Below are 27,722 nucleotides of genomic sequence, written 5' to 3' on the forward strand. Positions count from 1 at the left end.
GTTATTTGTTTTGCAAAAATCCACCGCTCCCGGATCATCGGGTCCAGGAGCAGGAGCGCTGAACGCTTAAGTTATAGTCCGGGTGTCAGTCAGTCCTTTCGTTCAGAAATAATGCGCCCTTTTTCAGCGAGCCTGGTTCGTCACAGCGGACATAATGCCAACCGATCACCGGCTGAGGTAAGAGTCTCATACTACATGTGAACGATATTTTATATTACATTTGTGTTAAGTTGACAGTTTCCAAGCTAACGTTAGCATTCTTAAATGATGTTCAGTCATAACTGGCGTCATGAGCTAGAGGGCAAAACACTGAAAATGCAGCATGCGTCTTTACATTTTCCATAATACATTTTTCTGAACATATGCCTCATTGATAAAGCTCAAAATGCTTTATCAATGGTTTATAAAATCTATAGTTTATTACTATATCTCTATCTATCTAACTATTTATCTCTATCATGAACTGAAAAAGATCGATAAGTATATTAATGATAGACTGTTGATATATGATTGAAGTGCCTGTGTTTGTTAAAGCTCAAAATAAAACAACAAAGAATGTAATCGTAATTTCTGTAAAGTTACTGAGATTGAGACACACAGATATCACAGTGTCTGGTTTGTGTTTCCCTTGGTAACCACTTGAGGTCCTTGTCCCCCACGGTGTCATTCTCTCATGCACTACATTTCCCATCATCCTGTTCTGTCTAATCATTGATCATTGCACACAGCTGTTTCCCGTCACCTTGTTAGTATCTGTGTGTATATACACTCACCTAAAGGATTATTAGGAACACCATACTAATACTGTGTTTGACCCCCTTTCGCCTTCAGAACTGCCTTAATTTTACGTGGCATTTATTCAACAAGGTGCCGAAAGCATTCTTTAGAAATGTTGGCCCATATTGATAGGATAGCATCTTGCAGTTGATGGAGATTTGTGGGATGCACATCCAGGGCACGAAGCTCCCGTTCCACCACATCCCAAAGATGCTCTATTGGGTTGAGATCTGGTGACTGTGGGGGCCATTTCAGTACAGTGAACTCATTGGGCCCTATCTTGCACCCAGCGCAATTGACTTTGTACACCGACGCATGTATCATTCCTATTTTGCACCCGCGCAAAGCAGACTTTTCCCTCCACAGACGCACGTCGGTAAACTAGCAAATACACTTGCGCTCCCCGGGGCGGTTCAGCGCAAAGAGGAGGCGTGTTCCGGCGCAAACGTTCCCTGGTGCTATTTTGCAGGTTTAGAAAACAATTCCGCCACAGACCAGGAGAAACCTAATGTCTAATGTCAGTGGCACGTTGCGCATGTTATTCATGCTATTTTAAGGGCGCATGCTTGGCCATAATCAATGTAGCGTGTGCACAACGCGCATACACTTTGATTCTCTCCTCTACACAGAAGCAGCAGTTTTCATTTTTGCAAATCATACATTATTACTAGGAAAAATATTAGGTCTTGTAGGTCTTGATAAGCCTAGGGCTTCTATCCCTTTTCGAACAGTGTGATTATTATGCAAAAAAAAAAAAAAAAATTGTTTTGTTTTTCTTGATTTTGTTTTATTTTTCTTGATGGATATTTCATGTGTTGCTGTCTTTGGTTTAATTTATTTTTTAATTGTTCGAAATAAAGATTTCATTCATTTATTCATATTAATACACGAGGGAAATCATTGTTGTGTCCATGAAGATGTGAAAAAAAATAGGCATAAATCTAGCTTACACATTTACCCAAATTATCATACGCCTGTTTAACCGAAGCTAATTTGGGTGTGTTTCTCCATCCCCAATGTCACTTCTCTGTGTTTTACGGCTGTGACGAGGACGTCAGTCTCCTCGGCTGTGAACCGCTCCTGTCGTGCGCCTGGCAAATCCGCCGTTATAATAGGAATCCGCTTTAGAACAAGCGCGCCTGCTCTTAAAGGGAATGTGAGATGTCGCTCTGATTGGTTTATTTCACGTTATGCCCAAACCACACCTATGAAAAATGACGCTACTTCAGACCAACCCCTTTTAGATTTGCGTCGGGCGCAAGAGTCATTTATCCCGCCAGGAAAATAGCAACAGAGACCCGCTTTGCGCTTTGACACTTGCGTTTCAGATTGTTAAAATAGGGCCCATTGTCATGTTCAAGAAACCAATTTGAAATGATTCGAGCTTTGTGACATGGTGCATTATCCTGCTGGAAGTAGCCATCAGAGGATGGGTACATGGTGGTCATAAAGGGATGGACATGGTCAGAAACAATGCTCAGGTAGGCCGTGGCATTTAACCGATGCCCAATTGGCACTAAGGGGCCTAAAGTGTGCCAAGAAAACATCCCCCACACCATTACACCACCACCACCAGCCTGCACAGTGGTAACAAGGCATGATGGATCCATGTTCTCATTCTGTTTACGCCAAATTCTGACTCTACCATCTGAATGTCTCAACAGAAATCGAGACTCATCAGACCAGGCAACATTTTTCCAGTCTTCAACTGTCCAATTTTGGTGAGCTCGTGCAAATTGTAGTAGGGCTGTAGTACTCGAGACCGCTTTTCTATGGTCTCGCTGAAAATACTACTGAAAGTATGAAGTCACACTAGCTCCACATTGCTAAATTAAAACTAGACCAAAGGTTATTAAAATAGTTCTGGAAGCGCTAGAACTCAAAGCCAGAACAAAAAGAAGACAAAAGACAACAATCTGTTACAGTTTGTTTGTTAACATGTAAAAGACATTGAAAGTATTAACAATGAATGAACCCACTAGGATTGAGTTATATTAGACTGATATTCCTCTGCTCATGTGGGTTTTGTATAATTATTTGACTGATTTGTTCTTGTTCACAGAGGCATAAAGTTGACTGCAGTTCTCCTGAGCTCCAGCTTTTGCTCCTCTGATGGAAGCATAAGTCACTTTATCATCACAGCGAACCTGAATGAACATCACAGTTGTTTCAACCCACGATTATTACAGCATGTTGTTTGAGCTCAATTAATGAAGAACTGCATATAATCACACAAATCAAGAGGAACTGCATATAAGAGGAAAATATACAAAAATCATGTTGAGAGAAGCTGGATAACATTGAGGAAGTGTTCGCTCACCTTGTTCTTTTTGCTTTGTTTTTTACTGAACGCAGTGACTTCAGTATAAGTCACATCATCTGTCTGCTCCTAAACATCAATGGAAATATGGAAAAATCAAGCTATTAAATGCCATCCATCAATAATATTTTCCTCAGGTTCTGCAAATGTTCAGGTAATTGTGTAAAACGTGTGTCCTGGCAATTTCACATAAATGTTTTGTGAAAATCTATACAGACATGACGTTATGATGACAGATCCTATTGTAACATGAGAGGATGATTGACTTGACTTGACCCACACAACAGGAACTAAACATGATGAAGTCCACAACTAGAACAATGGGCAATTAGTAACAGGCACAACACACTCATAATACATTTACACGACAACGATATGCTTAAAACTGAGAAGTTTTTCCTTTGAGTTTTCCGTGTACAGACGACATCATTGTCAAAACGATCCCCATTCACACAGATCCGCGAAAACAACTAAAAACACTGTATTCTGCTGCCAGGCCACTAGATGGCGATGAAACACTATAGACTGAACACGTAATACGCATGTGCATGACCTCATCGTCTTCAGAGATTCACATTTTGTTGTTTACACAGAGAGTAAATGAAAGGCCAAAACGCATAAAAGGTTTTACGTTTTTTGGTTGAAAACGGTGTCGTGTGAACAGCCCCTCAATTACAACGAACTGGCAAAACATGAGGGAAAATAGAGCGAGCTCTGGTGAAAACTAAGGGAACATTTAATGACACCAATAGTAATTTCTCGCTATAAATGACATCACAAGTGGAAAACGTTGATCAAAAATGTACATTTACACACAAACAGCCGCAACTTTCAGACGCCATCTTTATTTTTCTAGCTCAACTGTCACAGAATGGAAAGCACAGGATTGTATTGATTGATTGATTGATTGATTGATTGATTGATTGATTGATTGATTGACTGAACTAACATTGCATTCAGATGTTTTTTTCAACACTTCGTGTTTTCAGGCACCCAAAATGCAGTTGTCATGTAAACGAACGGGCAAAATGCATATTTTTTTTTACCGTGTCGTGTGAACTTATCAACGACTAAACAAGAGGGCGTGTGATTGGACACTAGGAGGCGGGACAAGAGGAACACATGGCCAACACAAATAAAGACAGAGCCATGTGCTCAAACACAACACTATGGAAGCTTGTTTCCGCCAATGAATAATAAATAAATAATAATAATTGCGACTTTTTATCTCACAATTCTGACTTTTTTTCTCACAATTGCGATACATCAAGTCAGAATTGTGAGAAATAAAGTCGCAATTCTGAGAAATAAAGTCGCAATTGCGAGATATAAAGTCGCAATTCTGAGAAATAAAGTCGCAATTCTGAGAAATAAAGTCGCAATTGTGTGATATAAAGTCGCAATTCTGAGAAATAAAGTCGCAATTGCGAGATAAAAAGTCGCAATTCTGAGAAATAAAGTCGCAATTGCGAGATAAAAGGTCGCAATTCTGAGAAATAAAGTCGCAATTGGGAGATATAAAGTAAGAATTGCACGATATAAAGTCGCAATTGCGTGTTATAAAGTCAGAATTGTGAGATATAAACTATTCTGAGGTAAAAAAAAAAAAAATCTGTCTTTTTTTCCCTTAGAATTGGACTTTATATCTCACAATTGTGAGTTTATATCTCACAATTCTGAGAAAAGATGTCAGAATTGCGAGATATAAACTCGCAATTGCGTGTTATAAAGTCAGAATTGCGTGATATAAAGTCGCAATTGCGAGAAAAAAAGTCAAAATTCTGACTTTATAACACGCAATTCCGACTTTATATCTCGCAATTCTGACTTTATTTCACGCAATTCTGACTTTATATCTCGCAATTCTGACTTTATAACACGCAATTCTGACTTTATTTCACGCAATTCTGACTTTATATCTCGCAATTCTGACTTTATAACACGCAATTGCGACTTTATTTCACGCAATTCTGACTTTATATCTCGCAATTCTGACTTTATTTCACGCAATTCTGACTTTATATCTCGCAATTCTGACTTTATATCTCGCAATTCTGACTTTATAACACGCAATTCTGACTTTATAACACGCAATTCTGACTTTATTTCACGCAATTCTGACTTTATATCTCGCAATTCTGCCTTTATAACACGCAATTCTGACTTTATAACACGCAATTCTGACTTTATTTCACGCAATTCTGACTTTATTTCACGCAATTCTGACTTTATAACACGCAATTCTGACTTTATTTCACGCAATTCTGACTTTATATCACGCAATTCTGACTTTATTTCACGCAATTCTGACTTTATATCTCGCAATTCTGACTTTATTTCACGCAATTCTGACTTTATAACACGCAATTCTGACTTTATTTCACGCAATTCTGACTTTATATCTCGCAATTCTGACTTTATAACACGCAATTGCGACTTTATTTCACGCAATTCTGACTTTATATCTCGCAATTCTAACTTTATTTCACGCAATTCTGACTTTATATCTCGCAATTCTGACTTTATAACACGCAATTCTGACTTTATAACACGCAATTCTGACTTTATTTCACGCAATTCTGACTTTATATCTCGCAATTCTGCCTTTATAACACGCAATTCTGACTTTATAACACGCAATTCTGACTTTATATCTCGCAATTCTGCCTTTATAACACGCAATTCTGACTTTATTTCACGCAATTCTGACTTTATATCTCGCAATTCTGACTTTATAACACGCAATTCTGACTTTATTTCACGCAATTCTGACTTTATATCTCGCAATTCTGACTTTATAACACGCAATTGCGACTTTATTTCACGCAATTCTGACTTTATAACACGCAATTCTGACTTTATAACACGCAATTCTGACTTTATTTCACGCAATTCTGACTTTATATCTCGCAATTCTGACTTTATAACACGCAATTCTGACTTTATAACACGCAATTCTGACTTTATTTCACGCAATTCTGACTTTATATCTCGCAATTCTGACTTTATAACACGCAATTCTGACTTTATTTTACGCAATTCTGACTTTATAACACGCAATTCTGACTTTATATCTCGCAATTCTGACTTTATAACACGCAATTCTGACTTTATAACACGCAATTCTGACTTTATTTCACGCAATTCTGACTTTATATCTCGCAATTCTGCCTTTATAACACGCAATTCTGACTTTATAACACGCAATTCTGACTTTATTTCACGCAATTCTGACTTTATAACACGCAATTCTGACTTTATTTCACGCAATTCTGACTTTATATCACGCAATTCTGACTTTATTTCACGCAATTCTGACTTTATATCTCGCAATTCTGACTTTATTTCACGCAATTCTGACTTTATAACACGCAATTCTGACTTTATTTCACGCAATTCTGACTTTATATCTCGCAATTCTGACTTTATAACACGCAATTGCGACTTTATTTCACGCAATTCTGACTTTATATCTCGCAATTCTAACTTTATTTCACGCAATTCTGACTTTATATCTCGCAATTCTGACTTTATAACACGCAATTCTGACTTTATAACACGCAATTCTGACTTTATTTCACGCAATTCTGACTTTATATCTCGCAATTCTGCCTTTATAACACGCAATTCTGACTTTATAACACGCAATTCTGACTTTATATCTCGCAATTCTGCCTTTATAACACGCAATTCTGACTTTATTTCACGCAATTCTGACTTTATATCTCGCAATTCTGACTTTATAACACGCAATTCTGACTTTATTTCACGCAATTCTGACTTTATATCTCGCAATTCTGACTTTATAACACGCAATTGCGACTTTATTTCACGCAATTCTGACTTTATAACACGCAATTCTGACTTTATAACACGCAATTCTGACTTTATAACACGCAATTCTGACTTTATTTCACGCAATTCTGACTTTATATCTCGCAATTCTGACTTTATAACACGCAATTCTGACTTTATAACACGCAATTCTGACTTTATTTCACGCAATTTTGACTTTATATCTCGCAATTCTGACTTTATAACACGCAATTCTGACTTTATTTTACGCAATTCTGACTTTATATCGCAATTCTGACTTTATAACACGCAATTGCGACTTTATTTCACGCAATTCTGACTTTATATCTCGCAATTCTGATAAATAAAGTCAGAATTGCGAGATGTAAACTCGCAATTGTGAGATAAAAAGTCGCAATTATCTTTTCAAATGTTTTATTTTGTGGCGGAAACAAGTTTCCATACAACACCATCAAAGACAGATTAAACTAAGACAAGACTGACAGAACTGTCTGCTGAGAACCCTGACATTTTATAATCTGAGTAATAAGAGGGTCATATTTCAGGGTCAGTCCTTATGTACATTAATAACTCATGGATCAACCTGCAATACTTACCACAGAGTCGCCAGTCCCTCTTCTGTTGCCTGAAACATAATGTCACGGGGAAGTTTATGATCAAACACACGCACAGTCTCTAATGCAGAAGACAATCAGTTTTTAAAAGAGTCTAGAAGAATCTAGCGCTGTAGAATAGAAACATTATTTTTGTTAACTCATTGATTTCTCTTCACTTTTAGAGAAAGAAATTTGTCTAAATTACAAATTTATTTTATCAGATGTTTTTGTCTGTTGTTACAAAATATGCAAAACTCACCCGCTCTTTTTTTACGAATCACCCAGAGAATAAGAGCCAGAAGGAGAAGAGCGAATGAAGCGGCAACAACAATCACAGTCACAGTCACTGTCACTGAGAGAGAGCCTATATAGAGAGACACATTCAGCAGGACTATTTACTGTGTTTAACCAAATACATAAAAATGGCATATTTAATAGCACAGTTATCCTTATTTATCATGAAGTAAATTGATGCTTGTGGTGAATTTATAGTAAATTCAGTAAGTCGGAGATTATTACAGTGATGGTCCTCTGAGATGCTGTTGTCACTTCAGAAGTTCAGCAGCTATAAAGTGTTTATTATCTTAAAGGGATAGTTCACTTTGAAATTAATTTTTGATATGTTTTAGCTTACCTCAAGGGCATCCAAGATGTAGGTGTCTTTGTTTCCGCAGTAGTTTCAATTTTGATATTTTTAGGTCAAACCGTTCTTGTCTGTCAGTCATATAATGCAGGTCTATGGTCACTGTCTCAAAACACAAGCACAGAGTCCAAATTAAAACAATTCCCCACGTCCAAATGAAACAATTCCCCATCGTAAGTACACATTGATGGCCTAAGACACGAAACGAGCGGTTTGTGTGAGAAAACGAACAGTATTTATATCGTTGTTATCTCTTGAAAACAGCACACGTCCAAATGATCTGACGGCGCGGGCGGGTATAGATATATACATAGATGTCGCCTTGGCTACGGTTTCGTTCCATTGAACTGCAGTAGCGAAGGCGACATCTAGTGTATACATCTATACCCGCCAGCGGGCGGGTATAGATATATACACTAGATGTCGCTTGGCTACGGTTTCGTTCCAATGAACTGCAGTAGCCAAGGCGACATCTATGTATATATCTATACCCGCCCGCGCCGTCAGATCATTTGGACGTGTGCTGTTTTCAAGAGATAACAACGATATAAATACTGTTCGTTTTCTCACACAAACCGCTCGTTTCGTGTCTTCGGTTTGACCTAAAAATATCAAAATTGAAACTACTGCGGAAACAAAGACACCTACATCTTGGATGCCCTTGAGGTAAGCTAAAACATATCAAAAATTAATTTCAAAGTGAACTATCCCTTTAAAGCTTCCACTAAAAATACTCTGTTACAATGTACAAAACAATTGGCAGAGCAACAAGACAAAAACTGCAACAATTTCAGAGTAATATTAAAGTTGCAGTCTGTAAGAACGACAACTAGTGGTGGGAATAGGTACTGCAGTCCAAACTCAAAATATCGGAGATCGTTGTTTCCCCTCCTCCCCAGACTCGACGCTCACACGGGTCGCTAGTTTGAGAAAACGCAACCGAACAGAAAAACAAGGATGTTAACTCAGGATGTTTCCTAAATATCTGCAAACATATTATGCCATTTTTTTGCTTTAGTAGAGTAAAAAAAGTTACATACACCACCTTTAATACTGACGTCCTCTGAGGTCACTACAATATTCCCCCCACCCCCTTGTTGAGGCTGCAACCCCATTGGTCCCTATCCCTAAACTCCGCCCCCAAACCTTACCTTATCTTTCTGGGCAGTGACGGCGGGACAGCTGTCTGATATACAGTGTTGCCATGGACAACGGCGAATATGACGAAATATATGATGGCTGAATGCTACAATTGACCAATCAGCATCAAGTATTCCAGAGAGTTGTTTATATGTGCTGAAAGCATCTGTACACTAACAGACTGTACCTCATATGTTCACTTAATGACTGTAACTTACACATGATTGTTTAGGATTGTCTGGATGAGAATGATGTGTCTGACAATTAATGACAGTTACTAACGATATTAGTTTTCATGTTTATGGGTTGTTGCTGATGTACAAGAGAATGGAATTAGAAAGTGATGTAGATTACAAATGAAACATGGCTTGAGTCAAAATCTGTGATCAGCTGCTCGAACAACTCCAGAGAGGATTCAGAGACTGATTCTAGAAAACTCCTACCCTGGTAATCCAGAGTTCTCGCGAGAGCACAAGTTGAATTTGCTCAGCGAGTTACTCTGGTGTCCAGTAATGATGCTCATTAAATATGCCCCTCGATCCGAGCTGCACCAATCACATCGGGTTATCTGATACAGGCGGGCCAGAGGCGAGCTAAACAGATGATGACAGCGCTGTGACGTCGAAGTCATTAGTAAACATTGCAAGATGGCTATGGATGAACACCAGTTGTGTGAAATGGCTTTGGCCGCTACAATGAACGAGTTAGACTTGGCTTTCTATCTAAAACAGGAACAGAAGACGCCGCTCGAATCCTTCCTTTGCAAGAAGGGTGTTTTTGCTGTTTTGCTGAGAAGCTCATCAGTGTGACGCTCAGTTCTGGTGCTGGGATGACGAGTTGTGTTTAATAAATCCTCACTACGATTTTATTCATTTATCATAGGAGTAGCGTGAGTTACACTTATGATTATTTAGCATCAGACAACAGACTGTACAAGACCGGTCATATGTATCAAAACTCACTGACAAATCTGACTAAAGAGCTTTTTTTGAGTGCAAACCACTGAAGCGAGAGCCTGGTGATGTGTGACAGTGATCATGTGATCATGAACCTTGTGTAGGAGCTGCTGCTGTAGTTCGGCTTGATGTCTTCTCAGAGTTTGAGCTTCTGACTGGAGTCAGTGTTGTTGAAGTGACTGGAGCTGCAGAAGATGAATGTTCAGACGCATCATCTGTAGGACATTAACATCATATTTTCATATTGATCATGACATGCAGTTTGTGTTCAAACATCACAGCTTACAGTGGCAGTAGTTGAGAAGAGAGATGTTACTGTATCATTTATTCCTGGTTTATATGAGAGTGAAACACAGTTTCTCAGAGCTGCTTCCCATAAACCTTCAGCTTTCCTGAATCAATGACATTATTAAGCCTAATAATTCCTTAAACTGACCTCCTACAGGGGTCATACTAGGCTTTAATAGATTTATGCAATATTTCATGTATGACCCATAGGAGGTCAATATTGGGAATTATATATCCAGACAAAACAGAGGTACTACTTATAGGTTCAAAAAACCGCCCACAAAACCTCTCGCAATACAACTTTAATATAGTAGGATGTCCTGTTACTTTATCCTCTACAGTAAAAGACCTGGGTGTTATATTAGACTGCAACCTGTCTTTTGAAAATCAAATTTCATATGTTACAAGAACAGCCTTTTTCCACCTTAGAAACATTGCTAAGCTACGTAATATGCTATCAGTTTCTGATGCAGAAAAGTTAGTTCATGCATTCATGACCTCGAGACTAGATTACTGTAATGCCTTATTAGCCGGTTGTCCTGCATCCTCAATAAACAAGCTACAGTTAGTCCAAAATGCCGCCGCTAGAGTTCTTACTAGATCTAGAAAATATGATCATATAACACCGATTTTATCATCACTACATTGGTTACCTATAAAGTTCTGTATTAATTACAATGTATTGCTACTGACTTATAAAGCCCTAAACGGCTTAGCTCCAGTCTATTTAACGGATCTTCTATCGCCCTATAATCCATCGCGCTCTTTAAGATCACTAAATTCAAGGCTTTTGGTCATACCTAGGATATCCAGATCCACCAAAGGAGGGAGAGCATTTTCACATTTGGCTCCAAAACTCTGGAATAGCCTTCCTGATACTGTTCGTTGCTCAGACTCGCTCTCCCAGTTTAAAACTAGATTAAAGACGCATCTCTTCAGCCAGGCATTCATATAATATTTTTAATCTTACAGTTCAAATTACAATCCGGCCTCTAGTTCATAAACGCCAGAGGAGAACTGGCCCCCGACTGAGCCTGGGTTCTCCCAAGGATTTTTTTTTCTCCATTAGGTCACCTGATGGAGTTTTTCGGTTCCTTGCCACTGTTGCCTTTGGCTTGCTCAGTTGGGGATATTCTGGGGATATCTAATTTGATTTTATCAATAAATTCCACTAGAAACAAACCTTGTTGTATTATTTTAATTTAATACTGTGAAGCTGCTTTGATACAATCTGTATTGTGAAAAGCGCTATACAAATATACTTGACTTGACTTGACTATAAGGATTTTACATGCAGTTTATGACTTTGACCACTAATATTTTACAATTGCCAAACGTATGAAGCCATCAGAAAGAGTAGAGCCAATCTGTGAAAGTTTTCACAAATCTGTCAGAAAAGAGTGTTTTCTCACCTGAATACTTGACAGTGAATCTGACTGAGGCCTGGAGTTGATTTCTGTGAGTAAGCTGACATCTCCACTCTCTGTTGTCATCTTCATGCAGGAGTGTTGTAGTCAGAGTGATGATACAGCGATATTGATCTGATGATGATAATATCTGATATCTGGAGTCTGTCTTCAGATCAACACCAGTCTGATTCACCCACAACAGCTCAACTCCCTCAGAACTGACCAGATCATCACAGGAGAGTCCAGTATATGAATACAACTGACAGGAGAGAGTCACAGAGCGGCCTGGACTGATCTCAGTCTGTGAGGATGAAGATGATGATGGAGACACTGAAACTGAACACAAGACACAAATCACAGACTCTTCAATCATCATCTGAGTTTAAAGGGATAACCTTTTGGAAATTGACCACATAATCATAAACTTACCATGAAGAACATGCAGATAAACACGTTCATCAGTTCCTTGTTTCTGTCCATTCACATATTGTCTGCAGATGTAAAATCCATAATCTTCTTCTGTGACGTTCTTGATGTTCAGAGAGCAGTCAGACTCCAGACTCAGTCTCTCATGTCTGTCTATTTTATCCTTAACTTTCCCTCCAGCAATCAGTTCAACTGCTTCTGACTGTCTGAAGCTGTTATAGTTCCATGTAGTTGATTTGCAGTCAGAAAGATCTTTATTACAGGACAGAGAGACATTTTCACCAGAACTGATGAACACATGATCATCCTCTCCACTGGTTCCTGAAACACAGTATATCTCAGTGATCACTATGATATTAATAAATGAAAAAACATAAACCACACCAGCATAAAAAGCAGAAGATTCGAATCATTCAGTCTTTTTCCGGTGTTTGATAGTTAGTGCATTCATTAACATTATGGATAAACCGAATCAAACGCCTCTTTAAAGGGATAGTTCACTTTGAAATTAATTTTTGATATGTTTTAGCTTACCTCAAGGGCATCCAAGATGTAGGTGTCTTTGTTTCCGCAGTAGTTTCAATTTTGATATTTTTAGGTCAAACCGTTCTTGTCTGTCAGTCATATAATGCAGGTCTATGGTCACTGGCTCAAAACACAAGCACAGAGTCCAAATTAAAACAATTCCCCATCGTCCAAATTAAACAATTCCCCATCGTAAGTACACATTGATGGCCTAAGACACGAAACGAGCGGTTTATGTGAGAAAACGAACAGTATTTATATCGTTGTTATCTCTTGAACACAGCACACGTCCAAATGATCTGACGGCGCGGGCCGGTATAGATATATACATAGATGTCGCCTTGGCTACGGTTTCGTTCCAATGAACTGCAGTAGCCAAGGCGACATCTATTTATATATCTATACCGGCCCGCGCCGTCAGACCATTTGGACGTGTGCTGTTTTCAAGAGCTAAAAACTATATAAATACTGTTCGTTTTCTCACACAAACCGCTCGTTTCGTGTCTTAGGCCATCAATGTGTACTTATGATGGGGAATTGTTTCATTTGGACGATGGGGAATTGTTTTAATTTGGACTCTGTGCTTGTGTTTTGAGACAGTGACCACAGACCTGCATTATATGACTGACAGACAAGAACGGTTTGACCTAAAAATATCAAAATTGAAACTACTGCGGAAACAAAGACACCTACATCTTGGATGCCCTTGAGGTAAGCTAAAACATATCAACATTTTATTTCAAAGTGAACTATCCCTTTAAGAAGGAATAAGAAATACCCTGACTTTGAAACAAATGTAAATAATATAATATCATCATATCTTGAACTCTTGCTTTCAGCTTTGTCATAAACATTACTGGACGGCACAGGATTAGTTGATCCTCCTCTTCAACCGTAGAAAATACACTAATAACTGACCTTAAAAGCTCTTTATCTGTTCTGTGTTTCTCTCTTTTCTTCAAACTCACCCTACTGTGATTTATGCACAGCTAAATACTAAATAACAATTCAAAACACACAAAGAATATGTGTGGAACAGTTCCCAAAGGAAGGAGCAAAACTCAGGGAAGGTTTGCTGGGATCAGTAGTTCACTCTCCATCCAGACACAGTCGTGATGATACTGTACTTCTGTTCTCTGACCACACAACATCACTTCACTGAGCTGAACACTCGTTGTGTGTTTGATAGTAAGTTTATGATCAATCATGAGCTGAGTTTGGGAAGTAGTTAACAGTGAATTTGATCATGATTAGGGCCCTCTCAAGTAAAAGTCATGACAAAATAATGCATTAACAAATCATTTAATAAAATACGGTTAAACATGCACTAGGAGAATATTTGTATTCCTTTACACCACCAGTACAACACAACAAACAAACCAAACAAAAGATAAAGGATATTTGTAGTTCTTTTACTCACAGCACATTCACTGTGTGCTCATACTATGATCTCGATATCCATGTTGTTAACAGCGCTATATAAATGAAGGTGACTAGACTTGACGATATGAGCTCATCCCAGATAGAAATGGTGTTGTTCTATGAATGTTTTGAGAACATTATGTTTTGTTCTTGTAATGTTTTCTGTAGATAATTGTATTTTTGTTACCAGAATGTTCTCCTAAAAGGAAGGATAACACTCTCTAAACAGTCGTATACAGTTTTAGCGGGAAGTTTCCCAGCAGACACAGGACTGAACCATCTTTTCCTCATATGTCTCTAGTTTCCTGTTTACACTCAGTGCATTTGGGGTCAATATGACATATAATATATAAAAAATTTATTGAGTGATTGTATTTTTTTTATTTTTTTATTTTTTTATTTAATAATACACGTACTATATCATTGTTTTGGTTTACTTCTCATCTATACATTAATGCTATGTTTTGGGAGATTTGAAGTACTTTTGTACCTATTTACTGCAAAATATATCAGCTACACCATTAGCATGCATATGAAATATTACCTTTTTTATGAAAAACAACAACAACACATTAGTGATGATCTAAATGAATTATATTCTGGATATTGATCTAGGTGTGCGATGCATAATTCTTCCATCTGATGGTTAGATTTTTGTTTTTGCAGATAATATAGTTTTGTCAAAAAGTGTAATTACCGTACACTTCCAGCAGAGGCTCCATAGAGATCCATTCAGCTTTTGTTATGAATATATATATATATATATATATATATATATATATATATATATATATATATATATAAACATTTTAAAATACATTAAATCAGTATTTCTTTGTTATTTGAGGTCTTTTGAATAAGTGTCTTGTTTTTGCAATAATGCCACATAATTTTGCAGTAATGCCAAATAAATTTGCTGTAATGACACTAAAAGAAAAGACTTGAATGCAGTTACATAGTATTTATTTCAATAATCCAAATATATAAAATTATTAACTTTAGAATAAGAAACACATTTTTAGTACATAAAAGTAAATAAAACCGGAAAGGAATAAGCGGATAGGAACACAAGTAAAGAGTAAACACACCTGTGTGTGTATGTGTGTGTGTGTGTGTGTGTGTGTGTGTGTGTGTGTGTGCGATCATGTTCATTCCACATTGCTTTTTTGCTCTAGTACCAGGCCTTCATTTATGTGTGAGAATTTTCAGATTTATACTGGAATTATTGATTTTATTTGCCAATTTCTACAAAAATGCTCTCTATTGCAGTCCCACCTGTCTGTGTGTGTGTGTGTGTGTGTGTGTGTGTGTACACGTTCGTTCCACATTGCATTTGTGCTCTAGTACATTGAGGTATGGACATTTTTCAGATTTATTCTGGATTTATTGATTTTTTTTTGACAAATGAAAAATAAAAAACAATTTTCATTTCAAACACATTAATTTCAAAGGTCTTGAGTGTGACCTTTTTTTTTTAAATACCTTCAGAACAACCGAATCAAGCCCAGTTTTGTGTGTGTGTATAGATAGATAATTTAGAAAAAGTCACAAAATCTTATTGCACTGAGATGAAGGAAACCATTTTTTTTTTTTTTTTAACTAAAGAAAAGTAAATTGGGTCATATTGACCTCAAAGGACAGATTAGGGTTCGGTCCTGGCGGGCCACTGTTATACTGTTATAGTTGTGTTTTATTTTCTGAGAGAATCATCATCATCACATTGTAACATAAATTCAATGCCATTATCATTGATTTTTTGGATGAAATCTTAAATCTCATCATCAAAATGATGGGTGTAAAAGTGATGTTGATTCAATGCAGTGAACATTGACACATTAACATTGTTTGGATGGCTGCTTGCTATCTGGGCCCCTTATATAACACATCTAATCAATGTCTCCAGGATTACTAGAAAGCTACAGGCAGGAGAGTGTATCAGGGTTGGAGATCAACTCTGCAGGACAGTGGCCCTCCAGGACCGAGTTTGCCCATCCCTGGTTTTCTTTATGAAGCATGTCACCGTTATTGAGATTCACGCGCTGATTATTGAGGTTTGAGTGTATCTAAGTGAAACAGTAGTTCATAATGTTTAGTGTTTTACTCTAATCAGTTATATGAAATTAATAACACACATGACAGTCTAGAAGAGGTCAGCTGATCAGGGGTGCGTTTCCCAAAAGCATCGTTAGCCAACAATGTTCGCAAGTTCCATCGTCATCAGCAGTTCAATGAGTCTGTGTTTCCCGAAACCATCGTTCTAACGAACATTCGCAAACAGCATCGCAGAGTTGTGTGTTTGGCACGACAGCTCTCGAGCTGTGGTTAGAAGCAGAGTTTCTAGTTTGCATGACATGTGGACTTAATAAATCCTGATCTTGAGCAAAATAAGCAAGCTGACATTCAGTACAACATGTGTCTTTTATTTAGAATACATACAAATGTCATTTACGTCTTTTAGTTTGTCAAGAGATTTAAAGCACCGTTTTTGAAGAGTGCGCATGTGCGAACGTGCTCGACTATGTAAGAACGAGCCTATGATTGAATCTGGAAATAAAGCAAAATAACTGAGAAAAATGAGAAATATTCCTCAGATGTCATGTCTGTAATTTATAGCAAAACATCTAGAGTTAATTCGATCTCAAACAGATTCATTAACAGAAGTTATTACTCCACCACCTGCGTGACGTGATAAACCAACATCGTTGAACGACCACTTTCGAGAACAATTTCGGGAAAAACAGTCGTGACTCGCTAGTTGATAGTTAAGCAGCGAGTTACGTCGTTGTTCGGGAAACGCACCCCAGAGCACTACATGATGATCATATCGTTATCGTCATCATCAAGTAGCTGACATCATCTGATCACATTAGTAGTGGGAAGTTCGGATCATTTTACTGACTCGGATATTTGAATCTCGTTCATCAAAATGAACAAATCTTTTTTCAAGTCATTTCGTTCATTTCAGCAGAATGTATTTAGCATGTTACATGTCAATAGCCAAATTCAACAGAAATAAGAAAGCTATAAGAAATTGAGATTGAGACGAAAAATGCAGCATGTAACTGGTAAAGGAACACTTCGACTTTTTGGGACTTTAGTTTATTCACTGTATCCCCCAGAGTTAGATAAGTCCATTCATACCTTTTTCATCTCTGTGCGTGCTGTAAGTCTGTCTGACGCACCCACTGCTAGCCTAGCTTAGCACAAAGACTGGATGTAAATGGCTACAGCTAGCATACTAATCCCAATAAGTGACAAAATAACGCCAACATTTTCCTATTTATATGTTGTGATTTGTATAGTCACAGTGTGTACAAATAACAAGGTCATATGAGACACATTTTTTAAACGTTTAAATACTGGGAACTATTTTCTCAGAAGGCGAAGCACTGCTACTTGGGCGGAGTGATTAGCGCAGCACCCGAGAAGCGCCGTGGTGAGGAGCAGAGAGTTCGCTCAGAGTTGGAGTAATAGAGTCAGCAATTACTAGATAGTAAATGCAAAGTTTACAATCATGGGTGTTCGCTGTATTGTAAAGAGCTGCGACAATAAACAGGGGAGACCAGGTAATACCATGATGTTTCATAGAATTCCAAACAAAAACGCTGACCTGATGAATCAATGGCTACTTGCTCTGGATATAGATCCAAACACACCTGTAAACATCATCAAGGACTATCGCGTTTGCTCAGAACATTTCACTGAGGACGACTATTTTGAACAAATGGAATTTGCCACACGGACCATGAAACGTGTGCTGAAGGATACGGCCATCCCATCGATAGTAAAGACAGGACAAAGTGGATCACCTGCGGCTGCGGTAAGTGTTCCGTTATGTTTTTAGATGACTAGCCTACTGTTACAGTGCCATTAGCTAGATGTAATGTAACCTTAGTGACACTATTACATGAATAGGGTGCTCACTACTATTACAGTTGTTCCCGGGCTCCATGTATCCCCTGTAATGTTAGTTTTGTGTTGTCACAAACGCTCTCTATCGCCCCAGTAGCAGCTAACAAATAAGCGGCGCTAAAGGTAACTTTCAGGACTGTAGCCTTCAACTTGCTAATGAATTGGAGGGGGGGATGGGCAGTTTTCATTTTTGAGAAACAGTGACCTTGTTTGTGAAATAGTAGGCTACTCCCGTTCTGATTCTCCCCTCGACCTCAGTCTGTTCGGCATCTTGTCTATCAGCTTCCAAAGTTTGTAACTCCTCGTCTGTGCATTCTGGCTCAAAACGATATGGTTCTGGATCTTGGTTTGATACCAAATAAAAATCCTCTGACAATTCCTCAAAGTCAGCCATGATCACGAATCACGTTTGCTACTAGCTAGTTAGTCACGTTGGTTTTGTTTACGGAACGGCGCTTCTTGGGTGCTGCGCTAATCACTCCGCCCAAGTAGCAGTGCTTCGCCTTCTGAGAAAATAGTTCCCAGTATTTAAACGTAAAAAAAATGGCTGTGTCTCATATGACCTTGTTATTTGTACACACTGTGACTATACAAATCACAACATATAAATAGGAAAATGTTGGCGTTATTTTGTCACTTATTGGGATTAGTATGCTAGCTGTAGCCATTTACATCCAGTCTTTGTGCTAAGCTAGGCTAGCGGTGGGTGCGTCAGACAGAGTTACGGCACGCACGGAGATGAAAAAGGTATGTATGGACTTATCTAACTCTGGGGGATACTGTGAATAAGCTAAAGTCCCCAAAAGTCGACGTGTTCCTTTAAAAAACTGACTACATGCTTGTTTATAAGAAAGTTTGGGAATTATTAACTCATTTATGTGTCCAGCGCTGTCACATCACGTCAGGTGTCAAAAGAACGAAAGACTCAGAAGAATCAGACCCGAAGACTCAAGAGATTAACTAATCATTTCTCTTTCCGGTACAGAACCCACAGGATTTTGCGAATGCACGGTCGACACAAAATGAACAAATCACTCTCTGAGACAACTCAGTAGTCCTGAGTCATATTAAAGATTTGTTCGAAATAAACAAATCGTTTTTGACCGTTCGTGACCCATCACTAGAATACATTTACTTTTACTGTTCTTGCCATAACAAACAGTTCCAGCAGCCAGAGAAAAACTAACATTAAAGGGTAATTCTCACCAAAATGCAACTTAGGGTCTTTTTGTTAATCTACCCGAGGCGAACTTTAGTTTAAAAGCATAATTAGAATGGAAACGGCACTTTTAAGTTTGACCGTATTTTCGTTTTCGGTCAAATTGCCTTTTGAATGGGAGTGCTTGGGGCACTTCTATGATAGCATCAAAAATGGCTATTTTAAAACACTAAGAAGACTCGACACAACATGAAACTTGGCTGGAAGTATCACCAGCGGCTCTACACATGAACTCCAGCATTGAGAACATTGCTTGTGTACACAGAGTTTACTAGCAAGAAAGGTTTTGAACAACTCACTGTAGCTGTGTCCGCCGGCATTCTGACAGTCAAAAATAGTCGATAGTTCTTAGGGCTCTCTCTCTTTACTTCCTCTTTTCTTTGTCTCTCTCTCTCTCTCTCTCTCTCTCTCTCTCTCTCTCTCTCTCTCTCTCTCTCTCTCTCTCTCTCTCTCTCTCTGGAAACATTTACATGCTGGCTAAGATTAATGGTATATTTATCATCATCTCATACATCTATTTTGTAACTATTTTAAGTATAACTATAACCATATTTTGTCATTAAACCTTTAAACCATTAAACTGACAACTTTTCTTTAGTCATTCGGCAGTCTTGCAGCTTGAACCTCTGCAGGAAATCCACCCTTACACTCTGGATATGAAGATAATTCTTCATCATCAGATGTTTGAGTGGCACTATGTCCAGTATCAGGAATAATACAGTATGATTTGTGTGTATCATTACGCAACTCTGAGATCACAACGTGAATGTGTGCAAGAATAAACTGAGCATGTTCAAATGAACTCTTTCCAGACTAATTCCACTAAATGTCTTTAGAGAAAATACAGATTTCTTTACCTGTGAGAAGTGAAGAGAGAATGATCAGTCCCAGCACACACAGATCACACGTATCAGCCATTTTGTGTTTCTGTCAGTCTTCCTCTTCATTATATATAGTTACAGCTCCTCCTTTAAACATCATCAGCTCCTCCTGTGGTTGGTTACTTCCTGTGATCTCATCAACTGAGTGTTTAGTCCTGACTCTATGACACAGCTGAAGAAGCGATCAGAAAGATCTCTGGTGTAAAACTGTGTTGACTTTGAAAAGCTCTGGATCAGGAAGTGAGCTGAACTGTACAGTGCTATCCAGAAATATTTATCCTCTCATTAGCTACGTTTCCATCAACCTGTTTTTATGGGCATTAGAAACGAGTAATGAAAAAGAAGCGATCAGAAAGATCTCTGGTGTAAAACTGTGTTGACTCTGTGAAACGAGTAATGGAAATGTCAAATTTCTAATAAAAATCCCTTTATTTGCAAAACAGTTTTCACGCTCGCTTGAGGTGGTTTTTGACTTATGAATCAGAGGGCCCTATCTTGCTCCCAGCGCTATTGACTTTGTACACAGACGCATGTATCATTCCTATTTTGCACCCGACGCACAGCGGACTTTTCACTCGACAGACGCATGTCGGTAAATTAGGGAATGAACTTGCGCTCCCGGGGGGCGGTTCAGCAAAAAGAGGCGGCGTGTTCCGGCGCAAACGTTCCCTGGTGCTATTTTGCAGTTTCAGAAAACAATTCCGCCACAGACCAGGAAAAACCTAGTCTAAAGTCAGTGGCGCATTTTCAGTGGCGCGTTCAGATGCTATTTTAAGGGCGCATATTGGCCATAATGTAGTGTGTGCACAACGCACACTTTGCTTCTCTCATCTACACACAGACGCAGCAGTTCTCATTTTTGCAAACCATACATAATTACAAGCAAAAATATTCCACATGAGGGAAATCATTGTGGTGTTCATGAAGATGTGAAAAAATAGGCATAAATCTAACTTACACATTTACACAAATTATTATACGCCTGTTTAACCAAAGCTAATTTCTGTGGGTTTCTCCATCCCCATACAATGTCACTTCTCTGTGTTTTACGCCCTGACGAGAACGTCGGTCTCCTCGGCTGTGAACCGCTCCTGGCGCGCGCCTGGCAAATCCGCCGTTATAATAGCAATCCGCTATGGAACAAGCGCGCCTGCTCTTAAAGGGACTGTGAGATGATGCTCTGATTGGTTTATTGCACATTACGCCCAAACCACACCTATGAATAATGAAGCTACTTCAGACCAACCCATTTTAGATTTGCGTCGGGCGCAAGAGTCATTTATCCCGCCGGTATAATAGCAACAGCGCCCAAGACCCGCCCACAAAGTTACTTGCATTTTGTGTTTGATACCTTCGTTTCAGATTGTTAAAGTAGGGCCCAAAGAGTTATAGTTCCCCTTTTATGTTTTTTCGAATATTCCCTTTCATGCAGTGTGTAATACAGCTGTTTGTGAATGTAAACGTTCTGCAAAGTTTTAAATTTGAAAATGCACAATTATTAAAGTTATCGCCTCCCAAAAGAAAGAATCGGCTCTGAACCGCCGTGACGAGTCGTTTGTGTTTCGAATCCTGCTGCTTTACGGCTCTACATCACTAGAAGATACATTTGCATATAATGCCCGCCTTCGCTTTACGTTTGGATGGAAACCCAGCTATTGTAGCTACTGATTATTTGTCAGAGAAAACAATTTCAACATAATGAAATATAGTTATTTTTAAGTGACCCAATACAGTGTCCTCTTTTTGCATCACACCACTAACACATTGTGTTGCTTGTTCAGTTTACATACAGTTTTTTAATTCGCTTCGGTAGCCTGCTATTTTCACAAGGTGTACATTTTTAATGTTTTGTACGTTTACACTTTTAGTTCTAATATCACAACAGATCGTTAAAAGTGCACTTTTTTCAAACATTTCAGCATGTTTTCAATTGTGTTAGTACAATACACAAAATCACAACACAAAATAAGTGTTTCATATACAGTAACTGCCTTTCACTATCAAACTTTATATTTGCATATCTTCTCGTTCAGTTCAATACATTTGTCTTTTATTTCGTAATTTAATCCAATTCAATTAAAGGAACTGGTAAGAAATATATTTCAATTAATCATAAAATGGCCCTGATATGTCACTGACAACAGTAGTCCGGCCAGGATATTGTCATTTAAAAAGTGAAGTTGCAGCCCTCAACGGATGTTGATGTTGTGAAATTGTAAACAGATTACCATGGTAGCCACATTCGGGTCAAGATCGCTTGCTATATGTGTGTGTACCATGAAGCTTTTATTAGGCTACTAAGTTTGTGCTTGTGAAACCACAAATTCACAACTTCCAGAAGTGTTGCATTGACAGATGCGTCATGATCACACTTCATCTATATATACACAGCAAAAACTCCAGAGTTAAATTAACTCTTCTGGGAATTTATTTAAGACCACACTCAAAAGTGTTAAAATAAGGGTACATTAAAAGTCAAACGAGCCCAACTAAAGCAAACACTGATCACCATAACGGTGTGATTTTCTCCTTCAGTGATTCTGCTTGTTAACATCAGGTGTCCTCAATAATTCTCAAATATCACTCAATTAATCAGTTAATAATTAACTATAATTTAATAGTTTTCGTTCATTTACACGACAAAATGGTGTTTTGGGGCCTGATAACGCAAACGGTTGAAACCGGTCTCCTCGTAAACAATCAAAATGTGAATCTCTGAAGACGATGAGGTCATGCACAGGCACGTATTACGTGTTCAGTCTATAGTGTTTCATCGCCATCTGATGGCCTGGCAGCAGAATACAGTGTTTTTAGTCGTTTTCGTGGATCTGTGTGAGTGGGGATCATTTTGACAACGGTGTCGACTGTACGTGGAAAACTCAAAGGAAAGACTTCCCTGTTTTAAGCATAACTGGAGACAAGAGAAAAGTTGATCATGTTGGTTATGTTTTGACAATCATCAAATGACCTGAATGACTGAACTAATTTATAGTCTAATCAACATTTTCAATATAATTCTAAGGATTTCTCATAGTTGTTCTGATAAAAAAAAAAAATCTTCCATTAAGAGTGTTTAATTGTGTTAGAGAGACTTTAAATAGTCTTTAAATTTAGTACAGACTGATTCAGAGCAGCTTCACTTGGATAAACAGAAAAATAATGTTGCAAACAGATTCTCCTGTAAAGACAATAGAGTCATTATTCAGATCAATTCAGTTCAGTGGTGATTTGCTTCAATAACTGTGTAAGGTTCATCAATTATGAAATGAGTTGAACTCAGATAAGCTGAAGACAATAGTGTAGGCCTTGTTCCCTTTTGAACGGTCAGTCGTATTGTGTAGCTATACGCTATGGGGAAAACCCCTTTTTCTCAGAATACCGAAGTCTTTTTATAAAATAACGCAGTGCTATTGCAAAGCCATAACAGTGCAGAGAGTAAACGCACGCTACTGGCTGGTCAGTGGGAACTGCACGAACCTATGGCGGAGCGGCGTAACTGCGTAAACCAATCAGTGCACCTCCCACTGATCTGAGCGCAAAGCTTGCCAGAAGGGGCGGGGTATCTGCTTATAAACGATGCTAATTTCTCCATAGGATTCAGATTTGATCTCCTTCAGCGACAAAAACATTTTGCTGATTTCTCGAAGAAGCCTTCTCGGCGACGAAAACAGCTAGGCCAGGCAGCGGAACGAGTATCTATTCAGCAGAACAGCGGACTCCGGCCAGCTGACCCAGCCCACTGCAGCTGACTGCATTGTCTCACCTGCGGCCATTCCGGGCGACTACTATGGCAATTTTCTGTGTTCTCCGCTGACTCATGAGACTGAGAATGACGCTCCTCTCCTGCGACTATCAGGTGGGTATAACAAGAGCTGATTCACTAAAAGAGCATATTTTCTCCGGCGTTTGTTTAAAAATACCGCATCTCTGAGTGTGCCACTTGCTGGGCACGCCCCCACAAGCCGCGTTCATTTGAGACGGACACTCTCACTATGAGAGCGCGAGTCTCACGTCGCTGCGACTCCTCCCCTCGTTCTCCGCTGTTCTCTTTTTCACAAGCATGAGACAAAGAAATAATGGAGCCGTAGGGCTGAGTGAGCAGGACTAAATGAGTTCACTACAGCAAGGGAATCCCCTGTCAGGTCAGAATCAGATCATATAGTTGTGTGGCTTGCCGGGCCCGCCTCCACAAGTCACATTCAGTGAAGACTGATGCTCTTACTACGAGAGTGGCTGGGGATGAACACTCATGGCAAAGCGCAAGTCTCGCCTCGCTGCTCTCGCATTCTGCAGCTCAGCAGCGACCCAGGCCCAAAGCAAAGCCGTAAGCCACGTCTCCGCCCGGCCAAACACTACTTCTATGAACACCAGTCCCCGACCCAGCGTGGCGAGCTGCTCTCTGAACGAATTCAGCCCTTAGCGAGAGCACCCTGCTTCGTGGGTCATAGTCTATAATAATAATAATAATAATAATAATAACTTGTTACATTTATATAGCGCTTTTCTAGGTACAAAAAGCACTTTACATGGAAGGGGGGAATCTCCTCAACCACCACTTATATACTTCCAACCAATACTTCAGTGAAGAGCAATGAGGCACACATCCTCCACACTGAAGTACTGAGCTTACTGGCTAAAATGCTGTCAGGCTTCTATGGCCAGGCTTCTATGGCCGTTACTTCCTCATTCCCAAGAAGGATGGTGGCATCAGGCCAAGATGTTCAAGATGCTAACTTTGAAATGAATCCTCGCTCTAGCATATCCAGATTGCCCCGCTTCACAGACTGTTCTTGAGGTTTGCATTCGAAAGGGGTTGCATAACAGTATACAGCCCTACCATTGGACTGTCTCTGGAACCACGCACGTTTAAGAAGTGCATGGGTGTAGTGTTTTTCCCCTGAGACAGAAGGGAATGCACATCCTCAACTACCTAGATGACTGGCTCATTCTGGCCCAGTCAGAGGCAGAATTAAACTCTCTCAGTTCTGTGCTCCTCAGCCATTTGGAATGCCTAGGACTCCAGGACAGCCGAATGAAGGTTTGGCTGACACCCGAGCGTGCTCAGACCATTCAGTGGCTTTTGACTTAGTTCAGAGTAGGGGCTTGTTGCCCTCTCAGAGCCTTTCAAAGGATGCTAGGCCTCATGGCCTCGACATTGACAGTACTTCTGCTGGCTTTGCTGCATTGCGCCCCCTGCAGTACTGGCTGAAACTACAGGTAACTAGCTGAAACTACAGGGAGCTACCTAAGCGTGACTCCAGCCTTTACAAGTCTAGGGTAAGCTTGGGGATGGTCTCAAGGAGGATGTTGGTCACCACGGACGCCTCCAATACTGGTTGGGGAGCTCTGTGCAAGGGCAAGCCAACTTCCGATTCTTTGTCGAGTACAGAGAAACGGCTGCATATCAACTACCTGCAAATGATGGCGGTTTTACCTAGTCCGATAACATGACCACCCCGTCCCATCCCGTCAAACTGCAGGGCCTCCATGTGTGGCCCCTCGACGGGAACTTACAGACCTCCCAGCAAGAGTCCAAAACACCATTTGTGAGGCTAGAGGTCTGTCCACAAGACACTTCTATGCCCATAAGTGGTTTGTCTTCTCCAGCTGGTTCTCAACCCAGAGCCAAGACCCTGCATTGTGTGGAGCACCGCTGGTTCTTTCATTCTTCAAGAGCTACTGGATGCAGGCTCAAAGTCTACGCGGTGGCCATTGCAGCTTCCATGCCCCAGAGGCTGGCCAGTCGTTAGGGAAATGCGACATGATTGTTCGCTTCCTGAGGGAAGAGAGGAAACTCAGCCCACCACACCCCACTACAGTACCCTCCTGGGACCTATCAACGGTCCTCAGAGCCTCAAGGGCCTCCATTCGAGCGACTACAATCGGCTGAATCAAAACCGCTCTCGCTTTAGACGCTGCTACTGCTAAACTTAGCATCGGTAACCTGCCTTGAGTTTGGACCAGGCGACTCTAATGTCGTCCTCAGACCAAGACATGGCTATGTGCCTAAAGTGCTTTCAACTCCGTTCAAAGCACAAGTGATTTCACTCTCTAATCTTCCCACGCACAAGACGAGCAGCAATTACACATACTCTGCCCGATTTGGGCCCTGAGAACATATATAGAGTGCTCCACCCAGTTCAGACAGTCGGAACAGCTCTTTGTAAGCTTCGGAGGCTGCACCAAAGGGCCTCCCATCACAAAGCAAAGGTTATCCTGTTGGCTGGTGGATGCTATCGCTCTTGCCTACGCTTCTATCGGTCTACAATGCCCCATAGGCGTCAAAGCACATTCCACCAGAGGCATGGCCTCCTCCTGGGCATGGTCCAGTAGAGTATCTATTTGCGATGTATGTGCAGCGGCCGGCTGATCCTATGTGGCAGCCACATTAGCCCTCTGCCTTGGGACCCTATTACAAGCATCCCAGACTTGCGACATAGAGCATGTCGTTCTGCTCAAACATAGCACGGTGTGATTGGATTGGTTCCCCAAAGCTCAGGATTTCTCAAACTCGGTCCTGGAGGGTTTGAGAAACCCTGCCATAGCGTATAGCTACGCAATACGACTGACCATTTGAAAGGGAACGACTCGGTTACTAATGTAACCTTGGTTCCCTGAGATAAGGGAACTAGGGTGTTCTGGGTGGTTGCTATGATGTTGCTAAGTGTTTGCTAGGGTATTCTGGGTGGTTGCTATGGTGTTGCTAAGGTATTCTGGGTGGTTGCTAGGCGGTTACTAGGGTGTTCTGGGTGGTTGTTAGGTTCTTTTTGGTGGTTGCTATGGTATTCTGGGTGGTTGCTAGGCGGTTGCTATGATATTGTGGGTGGTTGCTAGGGTCTTTTGGGTGGTTGCTAGGCGGTTGCTAGGGTGTTCTGAGTGGTTGCTATGGTGTTGCTTGGTGGTTTCTAAGGTATTTTGGATGGTTGCTAGGGTGTTCTGCCTTATTGCTATCGCACACGACTTGCTGTTCGTCTCTTCAGTCGATTTAATCCTGAATCCTGTGGCGAAATTAGCATCTTTTATAGGCAGATGCCCCGCCCCTTCTGGCGGGCTCTGTGCTCAGATCGGCGGGAGGTGCACTGATTTATTTGCGCAGCTCCGCCACTCCGCCATAAGTTCGTGCAGTTCCCACTGACCAGCCAATAGCGTGCGTTTAGTCTCTGCACTGTTATGGCTGTGCAGTAGCACTGCGTTATTTTATAAAAATATGTCAGTATTTGGAGAAAAAGGAGTTTTCCCCATAGCGTATAGCTACGCAATACTCGTTCCCTTATCTCAGTAATATGTAGCTACCTGTAAGAATGGGAAGTAAATCTATGCTAAATGGTGTGATTTTAATGATTCTTGAAAATCATGAAATGATGTGATTTTATGATAAATTAAGATTGTATT

At 39.8% G+C, this 27,722-nt stretch overlaps 2 protein-coding genes across 2 annotated transcripts in view; one reads left to right on the plus strand and one right to left on the minus strand.

The window, feature by feature from the left end:
• Window positions 1-27,722, plus strand: part of LOC311302652 (uncharacterized protein) — an 81,656-nt gene that overhangs the window by 42,477 nt on the left and 11,457 nt on the right. The window lies entirely within an intron of this gene.
• On the minus strand, window positions 1,576-20,403 carry LOC311301313 (uncharacterized protein). The gene is made up of 7 exons (XM_084426314.1): window positions 20,307-20,403; window positions 12,375-12,692; window positions 11,949-12,281; window positions 7,769-7,873; window positions 7,510-7,538; window positions 3,098-3,166; window positions 1,576-2,924 (listed from the first exon to the last, which is right to left on the minus strand). Exons 1-7 carry the CDS (start codon window positions 20,365-20,367, stop codon window positions 2,811-2,813), a joined length of 1,029 nt encoding a protein of 342 aa, XP_084282440.1. The 5' UTR covers window positions 20,368-20,403; the 3' UTR covers window positions 1,576-2,810.

This window comes from Rutilus rutilus (assembly GCF_951802725.1).
Source record: "Rutilus rutilus genome assembly, chromosome: 1".
NCBI classification, from domain to species: Eukaryota; Metazoa; Chordata; class Actinopteri; order Cypriniformes; family Leuciscidae; genus Rutilus; species Rutilus rutilus.